Here is a 14,043-nt window from a genome sequence, read left to right on the forward strand (position 1 = left end):
CCGACTGTGACGAATCTATATAAACCGAAAGGACTCAGTTGTTTATCATATCTTTGTTATATATAGCAGTTTTGCTCTTACATTTTTTATCCTAATAGATATAAATGCTCCAACAACTGTACATATATATTAAGCCATTTGAATAATAAAAATGCAATAATAGAAAAATAAAACCTGAATTAATACGTTGTGTACTATAAGACACGTTTTTGACGTGTTAGCATTTACATACTTTCTTAACTTGGAGTGAAGTTAGTTTTATAACAATGTTGTTAAGAATAAGTATGCGTGCATCAGAGGGTGGCATGACCCTTTTTAAATATTACAGATGAATCAAAACAGTGATATTGGATCAACTATAGCTTTCAGATAACATGTCTCTGCACATATTCAATCTTTATATATTGGAAATCTTAATGATAGAATTTACATGTTTTGAATTGCACTCATTAAGTACTTGTAACTAATTGGTAAAGATAACTTTGTTTTAAACAGAGCACAGAAAACTATAGACATATTTACATGTTCTTACTAAGCATAAAAGGTTTACAATAAAGTATAGCTTATGTTAATGGCGCTTAGTTGTTTAATTATATTACTTTTGATTCACTGAATTTGTTCTAGCTCCTAAGACGATACAATGCCTGTACACTAATCAAACTAATAATATGTCATATAAATGAACCTCTGATTGTTTAATTATAACATTTTAAACTTGATAAAACACTTTCTATATATTTATACAGTAATACAGAGGAAAGACAATAATATATTATTGTAGCTTTTCTTTTTTTTTTTTTTTGGATAACACAATTTATGCAGTTCGCAGCAAAGGAAAAGCATTTTCTTTTTACATGCTGTTTAAAAGGTCAATCCTTTAGTTACCTAAAAGCGCCTACAATTAAAATTATTTAATCTATAGAGTTCCATCTGTCATTTTAATATGGTTTTACGGATTAAAAAGCAAGAGCTTCCGCATAAAATTTCATACACATCACTTTGTTGGAGGCTGTCTTGCAGAAAGTAACACAAGCCTTCGTACACCCTGTGACGGAAATTTAGCCATTTTTTTCTTTTCTTTTTTTTTTGTATATTTTTGTTTCCCTTGCTACAAGAATCTATATAATATACCATGAAGCGAGATCATGACGATGTTGGTGAAGATCCTATCTTAAAGAGATACAAAAAGCAGGATGGGTCGATTGAAACGTCAAGTACTAGCAGTGCTTCGCCTGCATGGTCAGCAACATCTGCTTCACCAGGACATCGTTCAAAGCATCAACGGACATTTCGAGGATGTTCAAGAATCACAGAATATGAATTTTTAGATAAATTGGGTGAAGGAACTTTCGGGTAATGATCATTGTTGCTTCAAAAAGAAAAAAAAAAGAGTTTGTATTTATGTTGTTTTACAGCGAGGTACATAAAGCAAGGAATAAACGAACAGGCGAATTTGTTGCACTCAAGAGAATATTGATGCATAATGAAAAGGAGGGGGTAAATTCGAAATGTATATAGTTGTTAAATTTGTTTATTAATTACTTGTATTATAGATTCCCATTACAGCCATGAGAGAAATTAAGATCTTAAAGCAACTAAGAAATAAGAATATTGTTCCTTTAGTCGATATTGCAGTTGACAGAGGTATGAAACGTTATTTGCATATTCATATCTTTTCAAGTGACGCGTAAAAAAAAACTAGGCAATCCTGCAAAGAAGGAAAAAGGTTCAATATATATGGTTTTCCCATATATGGATCATGATTTAGCTGGATTGTTAGATAACCCTAGTGTTCGCCTCTCTCAACCACAAATTAAAGCTTATCTGAAGCAGTTATTAGAAGGTACTGCATACCTTCATCATGTAAGATTAGAAGAAAAATAAAAAGATATTTTATTAACTATTTTAATAGAACAAAATCTTACATAGAGACATGAAAGGTTTTATAGCTATATTTGACTATGATTTGTAGATTCTAATTTAAAATCAATTTAGCCGCAAATCTATTAATTGATAACGAAGGCGTTCTCCAGATTGCTGATTTCGGTCTCGCTCGTGGTATAGAAGGAGAGAATAAAGAATATACAAATTGTGTTGTTACAAGATGGTACAGACCACCAGAGTTGTTACTTGGTGAAAGAAAATATACAACTGCTATTGATATGTGGGGTGTTGGGTAAAGAAAAAAGAAAAAAAGAAAAAAGCGGTAATGTACACCAACTTAATTTGTACTCTAGTTGCGTGTTTGGTGAATTGCTTAAATCACGACCTATCCTTCAAGGTCAAGATGATATTGATCAGCTTGTAAGAATATTCAATCTTTGTGGTTCACCTAACACGGAAAGCATGCCAAACTGGCAACAATTACCTGATGCTTCCAAAGTAAAATTTGAACCTAGCGAAAGACGGGTGATCGACGAATATGCAAAATATGATCCTTTGGCTGCAGACTTATTGGATAAACTATTGGTGTTGGATCCATCAAAAAGATTAACTGCATTAGAAGCACTTGAACATGATTATTTCTACGCAACTCCTTTACCCGCAAAACCTTCTGAGTAAAACATATTTGACTCGTTCTATTTAAATTAATTTCTTACATGTGTTATTAGGATGCCCAAATATGAGTCTAGTCATGAATTTGATAGAAGAAAGAAAGCACAAAAACAGCAAGCACGTTAAATGTTTCATTTATAAATAAATTATATGTACGCAAACACAAGCTTTATTTATTTATTTGGTGGGTAGCTTTTATTTCTTTTTCTGATTGAATAAAAGAGGATGATTTAGTATCGTTTAGTTTGATCTTAGATGAAGAAGGTGATGACTGTTTTAATGTAGAGGAGGAAGAGTGAAATGAACATGTTTCACTGTTATTCTTTTTACGAGCAGCGTCTTGGCGCATACAATCTTGTCTTACAGCTTGAAAAGCATTAAGATAGGTAGCAACCATATGGTCTTCTAGACAAGTTTTTGAAATGTATACTTCTTCTGATAGCATGGAGGATGAATGATGAAGAGTAAATGAACATGCAATTTCTTCATTTTTAGGTATATTTAAATTGGGCTCTGATGAACTTGACATGAATGACTTTTTTCTTCTGAGCGGTATTCCAGAAAGTGGTTGGGTAGAAAATTTTTTTAAATGAGGTTTTGGTTTGGGTTGACGTCTAAATTGATAGACACGGCCGGGAACATACAAAAGTGGATATCTTGGTTCCTTTCCATGATAAATCTCTTTTCTACGAGCTTGAATGATATCGAAACATTCTTTACGTATTCTTGGGTTTGAGTTGACTTTACTGCTTCCTCCCAAGCCATCAGTAGCAATGACTGAATCCATGATAAGTTCTTTAGCACAGGAGGCAGTGCCATAAGACAGTCTCGCTACAAGATCATCATGACACACAAAGCTACTAATATACTCTTTGTATTTTTCGCACAAGTCTAAAGAAAGGCTAGCAACAGGAGCATAGCAAAAGCACTGTACTTTAAAGCCAGGATTATCAGATAGCTCTCGTAATTGATCAAGGTAATCAACTACCATCATTGTCAAGATTGCTGATGTGCCTGCGCCTAAAGAATGACCAGTGATAACAAATGATGATATACGCCGTGCTTTTTGTTTGCCAATATATAAAAATATTTGAGGTATTATGTTTGTAAAGAACCACTGAGCTGAAGCTAATAACCCCGAATGGACAAGTCCGCCTTTCCAGGGTCTATATTCACAAACAAGGTCGGTAATGCAGTCGTATAAGCTCTAATAATGAAATATAAGAGCGTTTTTTTTTCTTTCTTGCCATTGTTTTTAAGCAAACTTACCCAAGTGCCACGAATACCCAAAACAACAGCTTCATGTACTTGATCATAAGATACAAAATAACTTGGTTGGAATACAGCACCTTTACGCAAACCATATTCGTAACCTAATAAATCTTCTTGAGGTATCTTCAAATAGCGAACAATGGCCTCTTTGTTGGATTTTGTCTTCACTACATCTATATTGCCGCATGAGTACAAACAATGAGGATAAAATAAGCATCTAACCTTTCATATACTTTGCATAGTCTCCAAGGTAAGAAATGCCTCTCCAGCCCTAATTGTTGCATAATATCATCGTAAGAACATTTTATTACTTCTAGTTATTCTCTTACATAGGCAATAATAGCATGTCCTAAAAAGTAATGGGCTTCGTCTAGGAATTTCAAATCAGTGATCTTCTCTGCAAGTGGTTCTCTGTACAAAGAAGAAAGGTGAGAAATATAGAAAAGAGAAATGCTTCAGCTGCTTACCTTGGAATTTCTGCATAAAAGTTTTGTAGTAAAGATAAAGAGGACAATAATTGTAATATTGTGATTTTAAATCCTTGTCCCTAATAATATATGAAAATGCATAGACATGTAAGTGATATGGTACTCTATATTTATATGTGCATATACAAATGCATTAAATATCTTCACTACAGCACGTAACAAGGTACGTGTCTGAGGACTGACAACTAATCCAATCATACGGTCTAAGCTAGGATGAGACAAGGCCACTTCTTCGAATGATTCATTGATCCATTTAAAAGCAAAATTCTTATCACCAAAGTTATGACTTTTGATACTTGCTGTATCAGATACTTCTGCTTCTTCTTTTTTTTTATTTTCACCATCCATTTTTGGAAAATCAACATTTGTTTGCTGCAAATCCAAATTGTTATGAAACATAAGGTCAACTGTTGAATCATTTTGTGGTTGTATTTGAGATTGTTTTTGAATATTATCAACAAATACAAGATTTGGTTCAATTGCATCATGATAACTATTAGTAAATGTACTATCACTGCCACTGCTATTTGATGATGAATCAGCTGTATAAGCTCTTGGGATTTGCTTTGATTTATTTGATAAAGGTGTTCCCATGGAAATATTTTGTAAAGGAGATTGTGTTCCACAGTTGTTATTATCGTCCAACTGAAATGAATATCTCACTCTAACTTGAATGGATCCAATAAAGGGCGTCATTGAATGTTTACTGTGACTTGGATGAAGTTGATAAGGTGGCAAATCAAATAAATCCTCTACTTCCTCATCTCCTTGTTGATGTGTTGCTTTTTTGTTGTTGTAATATTGCTTTAATTTAGGCATTGACATATTTGGTATATGCGATTTAAGAAAAGTGTGTGGCAATTGAATATGTGCCGGTAAGTATCTTTTAACATGATATTCATACATCGGAAGGAAACTATATACAAAATGAATATCATTTCTTCTTCACTTCCCCTTTTCTTACGTAATAAATACTTGATTTCTGTTCTTTAACTGTGCAATTTTCAATTTAGCTTTTCCGATATGTTTCAACTTTGATCTCCACTTTTTTCTTTTATCGTACAAATCAAGCTATTATTACATTGTTAAAAACTATTTTTATTTTATTTTTGTTGTCAATAAGATTATTACCTCAATTATATCAAACAATTGATTATGAAATGATATAGTAAATAAAAACCCTTCGTTCCAGTTACCATTTGCATGTTTTGATCTAGAAGAAAAGTATTGTTGTGAACCCATTCTAAGTCGCATAAGTGGTCTTGAAACTGGTACATCACTTTTAACATTAAGTAAATCAATCTGTTCATGTGGTTAGCTAAAAGAAATTCACGATTTTTACATTTAATTACTTGTAATTTTCCTGGAGCTAGTTTTACAGTGGTTTGAATGGCCTCTCTTTTGTCCCATTCTTCTTTTAATCTTTTTATATCAGGAAGTGAAAGTCGCCTACAAAGTTGCTTTAAACTATTACTGCTGTTAGTTGTATTTGTCTCATCTTGTCCACTTTGTAACATTCCAAGTAAAAAAAAAAAAAATAAAATAAAATAAAAAATAAAAAATAAAAAAAATAGATAAAAAAAAGGAGGTGCCAAAAAAAAAAAAAAAAAAAAAAAAAAAAAATAAATAAATAAAATAAAAAGGCTGGAATTTATTAGAGCAATCGAAGTTGAATCACGTGTTTATTTTATGATTGAAAGAATATACAAAAGGGGATTATATTTACAAAACATTCTTGTTATTTAACCAGTCCAAGGCATCAACAATTCTATCAATCATGGCTTGTTCTGAAGCACGGATAAAGACACGAGGATCATAATATTTTTTATTGGGCTTATTAGGTCCTTCGGGATTACCAACCTGGGATTGAAGGTAATCCTTATTCTTTTCATAAAAGTCCTTGAGACCCTTCCAATAAGCCCACTGAGTATCTGTGTCAACATTCATTTTGACAACACCATGTTTGAGAGCTGTATCAATTTCTTGACGACTAGAACCTGAACCACCGTGGAAAACAAAATAGACAGGCTTATTATCATCCGTCTTGAGCTTTTCTTGAACGTAAGCTTGATGTTTACCCAAAAGTTCTGGATGCAACTTCACATTACCAGGAGCATAAACACCGTGGACGTTACCGAAAGCAGCGGCAATAGAAAACAAGTCGGTTACTTTCGAGAAACGGCTGTAAATTTCCCAAATGTCTTCAGGTTGTGTGTAAAGAGAGGCATTATCAACACTTGTATTATCTACACCATCTTCTTCACCACCGGTAATACCAATTTCCATTTCCAATAAGCAACCCATAGGTGCCATACGTTGAAGATACTTGAGGCATGTCTCAATATTTTCCTCAACGGGTTCTTCAGAAAGATCCAACATGTGAGAAGAGAAAAGAGGTTCACCGTGTGCCTTGAAGTATTTTTCATCGGCATCAAGCATACCATCAAACCAAGGAAGTAACTTTTTGGCACAATGATCAGAATGGACAAGAACAGGGACACCATAGGCCTTGGCAACAGCACGGACGTATTGGGCTCCAGCAACAGCACCAAGAATAGAGGCCTCTTGGTTCTTGTTGTCAATGGCCTTACCAGCAAAGAATGCAGAACCACCGTTAGAAAACTGGATGATAATAGGAGACTGATTCTTTTTGGCAGCTTCAAGAGCAGCATTCACTGTGCTATTTTTTTTAAAAAAAAAATGTCAATGATAACAGCAAAGATTTCGTAGATAAAGATCTTTACCTGGTAGAGGTACAGTTAATAGCAGGGATTGCAAATTTATTTTCATGGGCTATAAAATCAAAGGTAAGTTTTTTTTCTTATAATTTACTGTACTTTTATATACCATAATTTAAAAGCTTTCTGACGTTATCGCCAGTAAGAACGCCAGTAGGAACAACATCAAGAAGACCCATTTTTATACAAGATTTAGATACAAAAATAAAAATAAAAATAAAAATAAAAAGATTTAAAAAATAAAGGCTTTATATAATGTTGCGAAATAACTTAATAATTACATCACAGGTTTCTGTAAAATCAAAGATCAGTTTTAGATCCATTTGGATTCCTTTTGTTTTATTTTATTTTATTTTTTTTTTCTTTTACTTCTTGTACGCGCTAAAATGTGTTGTATTGATGTAATTGAAATCCCTTGTGAAATAAAAAATTAATTTATATTCATGTTTTTATCTTTAAGCATAAATCAGTTACATATTCTGCATAAAGTATGACATATATTTTTGATAATGACATTTGAAACTAAATACGCTAAGTGTTTTAAAGTTGACATATACAACTCCGCCAGATGGGTACACACATAAAGATTGTTAGGCAGTAATATCATTTATAATCGGACAATAAAGTAATCCAGGCTTATAGTCAATAATTGTTTGGATAGGTTGTTTTTAACTGAATGCAATACTTTGAACATCTATTAAAGACTTAAGTAGTTTTTCATTCAATGAATATCTTAATTTTATTTTTGTAGTTTGCTGATCAGCTTTACTTAAATATTGTAAGTTTTAAATTTTATATAAACTTCATCCATTCCCTATAATACATACGGTCATTTCAAGAAGTAAGGTCGCTTCCAGTTTGGGCGAAACAGACAATATAGTAGGTGGAGTCACAAGAGGAGGTTAAAAAGAAATAAAATGAGGCACTCGACATCAAAAATATGAAAGAATGGATAGGGTCGCATCCATTCATTAGCAAATATCACCACTTACTAATTAATATGTGTTTATACTATTTTGTATTATTCCATATAAACTCGCACCAGTTGATACTTGCTAGCTAATGTTAATTGGCCAGTAGTTAAGGTTGATTAAATATAGCTCCAGATAATATTGTTTAATGTAAGTTTTCAATAGTTTAATAAATCTCATGGTAAATAATGCTGATATAAACAGCATTTCTTTTGCCTTGTCTTAATTCCTTTGCAAAAAAAGAACCTGTAATTTTTATAAGCTTTGTGAATAATGAAAGGACATCAGATGTATATGAGTACAATTGGATATATATTTTTTTTTAAAAAAAAGGTAAAATAAAAGCAATATTTATGTTTTAACAGGCATATCTATTATCAAAATAAAAATTAAGCAAATATCATCAATGAAGATCCAAAATTACCTTTTTGTCCATTCACGTGCAGTGTTATCATGTTCCTCGCGATCATTCAAATATTCTTGAGCAATAGATCCAACTAATGGATCATCTAATATGTGTAATCAGTGAGAACATCCTCCTTAATATTATAAAAACTTTCTTACATGGATTGGCATCAGCTAATAAAGAGCAAATAGATAGCAAGACTTTAGAGATAGTTAAGGCTGGTGACCAATTGTCCTTGAGAATATCAAGACAAATGGCACCTTGACTGTTGATATTGCAGTGATAAATACGTGTTCTGAATACTACCTAATAAACAAATTGTTCCCCATAACCACATTTAATTTCCATTTCTTTTTATCTTTTTTTATATTACCTTTGGAGGTTTAAAAGGATAATCTTGAGGGAAATGGACATCCAAAAAGAAGATACCTCCAGCATAAGGAGAATCAGTAGGTCCTGTAATCGTAGATATCCATTCATACAAATTATCGCCTTTTGGCCCAGCACTATACAAATAACACGTTACAAAACAATATCCCTTTACTGCATCTCCAAGCCATCATTCTATTTACCTGCAGTTGGAAGGAGGATCAAGAGAGATCTCTGCAAGTTCTTTTGTGATTCTATAAAGGTTGATTTAGATCTATGCGACTCCTACTTTTAATTTTCTTTGTATATTTACCTTTTGGCGCTGCTACTTACAGTTTTTCCAGCGGTACTTTTCTTTGCACCTTTCTTTGTCGTAGTGTTGTTGTTTGAAGTATTAGAACCGCTTGAAGCGCTCTCAGTCACAGAAGTAGTTGCAGTAGTGTTAGATACAGTTGGTTTGCTGCGAGTTGTACGTATATTGCTCATTTTTCAAAACGATGAAGATCTTTTGCCTTTCTTTGATAAGAGTTGTTTATAAAATGCTAATTTGAGATAGATTGTTTTTTCTTTCAAACGAGATGAAATGAAAGAAACTTCAAATGTGGTTTAATGTGAAAAAGATGTGAAAAATTTTTTTTTCTTCTATCGTTGGATAAATATTTGACGTTAATATATTTGATTGGCTATATTTTTTTAATATAAAAGATATTGCTTTTATAGAATTCTACATACAAGAAGACGTGTCCTTGAACAATCGAGTTGAGTTATATTTTATGTACAGCAGGTATCGTGAATAGCTTCTTTTATTCATGTTTGATTTTTCGTACACGTCTTTCATAGCATTAATTTTAATTTTGTTGGAGTAATCATGCTAGCCCAAGTAAAGAAAAAAGCTTTTCTATATGAAGTCAATTTTTTAAAGACTTTGCTAAAGAGGTTGACCTATTTACTCATATTTCTACCGAAGATGACGTGAAACTTTTGAATCTCCGATATCGTTTAACATAATACAGAAAAAACTGAAAGGTTCATAGTATGACTTGCAAAATTGTCTTGATATATGTGGAAATTCATATGCAGGTAAAATCAGATCATATACTGGATATAGCCTTGTCATATATTATAAGATATTCAAGTGAAAAGACAAGTCAACAACCTCCTTCTTGACCAGTCGATTCACTTCTAGCTAAGGTCTCTAACTGCAAGAAAAAGCTCGAGTTACTGTAAATAAAGTACTGCCACAGAAGTTACTGATGTTAAACAACGAGTATACTGAGGCTATTAATGACAAAACCCTCTTTTACGATGAATTTACCGAAAGAAGAATAAACTCGTATGCTATTCAAAGAAACTTTCACTAATACAGATTTAAGATTATTCAAGAACTTAAGTGCAATAATTAATAGATAATTTAAGCGACAAAATAACGTAAATTTAGAACTCTTCCTTAAGTATGTTTGGTTAGTCGAACTGCATAATCTGATGGTTATTTTTTTTAAAAAAAAAATTCATGCTGCCCCGAAAAGTAGATGATAAACTAATATTTCATTATTAAGCTTTATTATTAAAAAGCCTTGAGCTCTTAAGTGTTACTTAGCACCACACAGCTCATAAAGGATCACATGGACTTGCAAATTGTCCAGGGAAATACTAAAAAAAAAAAGTAAAGATTGAGCTTAAACCTTTTATCAAGACAATCATCTAGTATTTAAGGAAAGGTTCACAATTAAAAAACTCTGATTATTTTAAGTTATAGTCAAGTGTCTAGAAGAATATTAAGTCCATATTAAGAAAAAAGGGGTTCTCACATTAACAACAGCCCCAGCTAAAAACAGCAATGCTTTCTTTTACTAAGCTATTATAGTCTTATTCTTCTTCAGAAAGCCCAAAAAAGTATAGAAGAGCTGCAGGGATTCAAGCACTCTTATTCTCGATTAATTAAGTTTGGTGATGAACTAATGCAATTGTCGGTCTTCATTTTGTTTATTGATATCACTCAACTAAGTCGTAATATCACTATCTTCTCAGTATAGGAATCTTGCGCGTCTGTAAATAAATAAAATCCTGATATTCCTATTAGGTTAAATATTTCTATTCTACTACACTCTTGGCCTACACAAACATTAGAAGAAATAATAACAAAAATCAGACATGCCTTTGTAAAATCATTAAATATGCCAATAAAGCATATAATTAAAATGCTTCTGTTTGTTCTCTTGTAAAAGGCACTAACCTATTGAAACAAGCCATTTTTATTATTCTTTTCGAACCGAATAATATTCCATCCCTACTTGAAGAAGCTACTCATTTTGTTTTGCAACTATCATTCTTGTATAAACTTTAATAAGTTACATTGTAACAACAGTACAAAAAAACATTTTTGCCTAAAAAATGAGCTTTACTTTTTGCAACGAAAAAAAAAAAAAATCTTGTTAGTTTCAAATATTCAAGTTTTTATTTAATATGTTTTAAAATCAAAGAAAAGCCTTATTTAGACCTCATTACAGATTTTATAAGAAAACAACGTAAAATGTATCAAATATATGTAAAAATTAATTTTTTGAGTGATGAGGCCAAAAGTAAACCATTTTATCAATTTTTCTTTGTATTTAAAACTGTAACTCAAAGCCGATAGATGAGGGTTATGTTATGATAAAGAATACTTGTTTTAATACATGAATTGTTGCTTTTGATAATGTAGCATCGAGATTTAAGGCCAGGCATTCTACCTATTAACTTTAGCCATAAATAACACCAACAGCTCACATGAAACAAGTGAATTGAAATCAAAAGGAACCCTGCGCAGGACATGGTTCTGAAGGTAACTAATGCTGCAAGCTTTGGTACTATACTGACTGGGCATCCACTATATTTTTGACCAAACATTAATCGAAAACTCTGGTCTTCATCTGGAATGCATTTTGTATATAGTTTGACAGTGCAATAAAATGTGATATAGAGTAACAGAATGTTGATATTGAGCCATGAAGTTCAAATGATCCAACGGCTATTTTTTTTAGAAAAAAAGATTGAAAAATTTATTAGAATATTATTATAAAGAATTGGTAGTGTATGAAATTCGCTTTACTTTTTTTAGTAGTTTCAGACATCACCACAAAAATAAAGAGATACAAACAAAATAGCAAATATTGTTGATCGGTTACTTATTTATTTTCTCTATAGTCACCAGTTTAAAATACTATTACAGTTTTGCAAGTTAAATTATACACCAAATTTATGTCAGTAAATTGATGATTTATTTTGGTTTATTTGTTTGTCTGGGATGGTGGGGCAATTTAGTATTTTTATGAAATTTATTAAAAATATAATTATGGACAATTTTTTGTACTTTTGAAAGCTGATTTTTCTACATAAATATGTAATGTAGAAATGACAACTGTCTTTTACGCATCAATTTTTTGTAAGATACAACATTGTCAGGAATAAATGTTGTGTTTACTTCTCGCTTTTTGTATTTATTGTACTATAAATTTGTAAAAATGCGACTTTGCTTTCTGGAATGGTGTAGTAATATATAAGAAGAGTAGGCGTTTAAAATATGTGTCACGTTTATGCAAAAAATGAACACACAAATAAAAAGAAGCAAATGCTGTCTTATTTACTGCAATTAAAAACTTTAAGGCAAATGAAAAAGTTAGTATATTATTTTTAGCACAATGAATAAGTAATAGGCTATTATTTGTAAAATAAAAGGAGGTTGATAAGTTGTTGGACTTATTTATTTGTTAAGTTAGAGACTCTGTTCCTTTTTTACTCTCTTTTAATTACAACCCGCTCATGGCAACACCTTTTTAAGATATTTTTTTATTAAAAAAAGCAATACTTTGTCTGCATTAAATGGCAGAGAAGGACAAAGTCTTTTTTATACTTTTTATTATATCAAGTATAATCTCGTATGTAATAAAGTTGTCGTTTCGTTCTTTTTTATTCTTATTCTTATTTTTGAAAAAATTTTGTCAGCATCAGGATTTCGCTAAACATGAAATAGCGTACTGCTTATGATCTTAATAAGGATTTACAGCTTTTATTCAAATTAGAATATGAGTAATTATTAGGGTATTCAAATTCAATGTCTGTTTTTTTTGTCTATTTGAAGCTTTTGTTTATCTAGTGAAATGACAAGCAAATTTTTAAGTCTGTATTTCTTTTATCCAATGGAGTAGTTTCAAATACAATACTTCCAATGCTAACCTCTACTGTTTCAAAATAGACTACGAACTGTCAAAACCAATTTGCAACCTTTTAGATTCAAAATTACAGTTTTGTATGGGCCAGATTGCATTTTTAGTTTAGACTAAATAGGGAATACTTGTTTTTTTTTTCAAGCAACAGATATCTAAATTAGTTCTTTATTAAATACTTTAGAAAAGTATCAAGTTTAATATACATTCATTTTCCAAAATGCTTCATCATTTTTAAATTAAATTTTTGCTTGAAAATATTTTTTAAATTCAATATGAATTAATAAATGAAAATAAAGGAAAGACCTTCATAATTTGACGTAAATTTTGGGATGCTTTATTTTTATAAAAAAAAAAAAAAAAAAAAAAAAAAAAAAAAAAAAAAAAAAAAAAAAAAAAAAAAAACAGTATTTATTATATTCCTGTTTGACATCAATTATCGCTCGACATCAGCTTTTCATACACTCTATCAAAGTTCAGAGAGTTAGACACTTAGTATTTCCCAATTTAATAAATACGTCAGCTTTAGGTCTCCCATAATGGTTATAGGGGCTTTAGTCTCTTTTAAGCATATGTCAGATGTCCATAAAGTATGCTCTTTAGACTCAAACAACACGGCCAAGAGAGTAGGTATTTTGATAATTCAAAGAAGCTAAGCAGGTAATGATTGCACAGTAAACATTTATCTGCGTATCTAAAAGAAGGTAATTACAATCACTGATATTGACATTGATACCAACAACAGCACCTTCAATCATGTAATTAGCCTAAGTATCGTTCAGGAGAATGGTATCGATCAGATAAGAAGACTACATTAAGAGTAAGCCTGATTATTTTTTAAAATTTATATATTATTGTTCATTTAGCTCACATGAGCATTTGATAGAGTAAAACTTTAAATATTGTTCATCTTGACAATGAGGCTATAGATGTATTTGTTGATAATGGAATATTTATAACTCATGCTGTTTTTTTTTAGATAAGGCTTGGAAAAGTTTTAAGAATGTTTTGTATTATACTCTCAAGTAAGAGATAAGTATA

The 14,043-nt window shown here is 31.2% G+C and overlaps 4 protein-coding genes across 4 annotated transcripts; 1 reads left to right on the plus strand and 3 right to left on the minus strand.

The window, feature by feature from the left end:
• Positions 1–1,132: 1,132 nt before the first annotated feature.
• On the plus strand, positions 1,133–2,682 carry RO3G_08524 (uncharacterized protein; the record flags this gene model as incomplete). Its single annotated transcript, XM_067663114.1, has 8 exons — positions 1,133–1,353; positions 1,416–1,497; positions 1,554–1,644; positions 1,769–1,863; positions 1,913–1,940; positions 1,996–2,176; positions 2,238–2,558; positions 2,613–2,682. 8 exons carry the CDS (start codon positions 1,133–1,135, stop codon positions 2,680–2,682), a joined length of 1,089 nt encoding a protein of 362 aa, XP_067519215.1.
• A 459-nt stretch (positions 2,683–3,141) lies between these two features.
• RO3G_08525 (uncharacterized protein) lies at positions 3,142–5,558 on the minus strand (the record flags this gene model as incomplete). Its single annotated transcript, XM_067663115.1, has 10 exons — positions 3,142–3,242; positions 3,304–3,763; positions 3,826–4,001; positions 4,051–4,099; positions 4,158–4,239; positions 4,296–4,375; positions 4,443–4,723; positions 4,826–5,232; positions 5,281–5,387; positions 5,448–5,558. The coding sequence occupies 10 exons, from the start codon at positions 5,556–5,558 to the stop codon at positions 3,142–3,144; spliced, it is 1,854 nt and encodes a 617-aa protein (XP_067519216.1).
• Positions 5,559–6,038: 480 nt separating this feature from the next.
• Positions 6,039–7,233, minus strand: RO3G_08526 (fructose-bisphosphate aldolase, class II; the record flags this gene model as incomplete). The annotated part of the gene is made up of 3 exons (XM_067663116.1): positions 6,039–6,996; positions 7,061–7,109; positions 7,164–7,233. The coding sequence occupies 3 exons, from the start codon at positions 7,231–7,233 to the stop codon at positions 6,039–6,041; spliced, it is 1,077 nt and encodes a 358-aa protein (XP_067519217.1).
• Positions 7,234–8,035: 802 nt separating this feature from the next.
• On the minus strand, positions 8,036–9,286 carry RO3G_08527 (uncharacterized protein; the record flags this gene model as incomplete). Its single annotated transcript, XM_067663117.1, has 6 exons — positions 8,036–8,045; positions 8,450–8,534; positions 8,590–8,737; positions 8,805–8,937; positions 9,004–9,054; positions 9,114–9,286. The coding sequence occupies 6 exons, from the start codon at positions 9,284–9,286 to the stop codon at positions 8,036–8,038; spliced, it is 600 nt and encodes a 199-aa protein (XP_067519218.1).
• Between the last annotated feature and the right edge of the window lie 4,757 nt (positions 9,287–14,043).

Source organism: Rhizopus delemar, genomic scaffold (assembly GCF_000149305.1).
Source record: "Rhizopus delemar RA 99-880 supercont3.6 genomic scaffold, whole genome shotgun sequence".
NCBI lineage: Eukaryota > Fungi > Mucoromycota > Mucoromycetes > Mucorales > Rhizopodaceae > Rhizopus > Rhizopus delemar.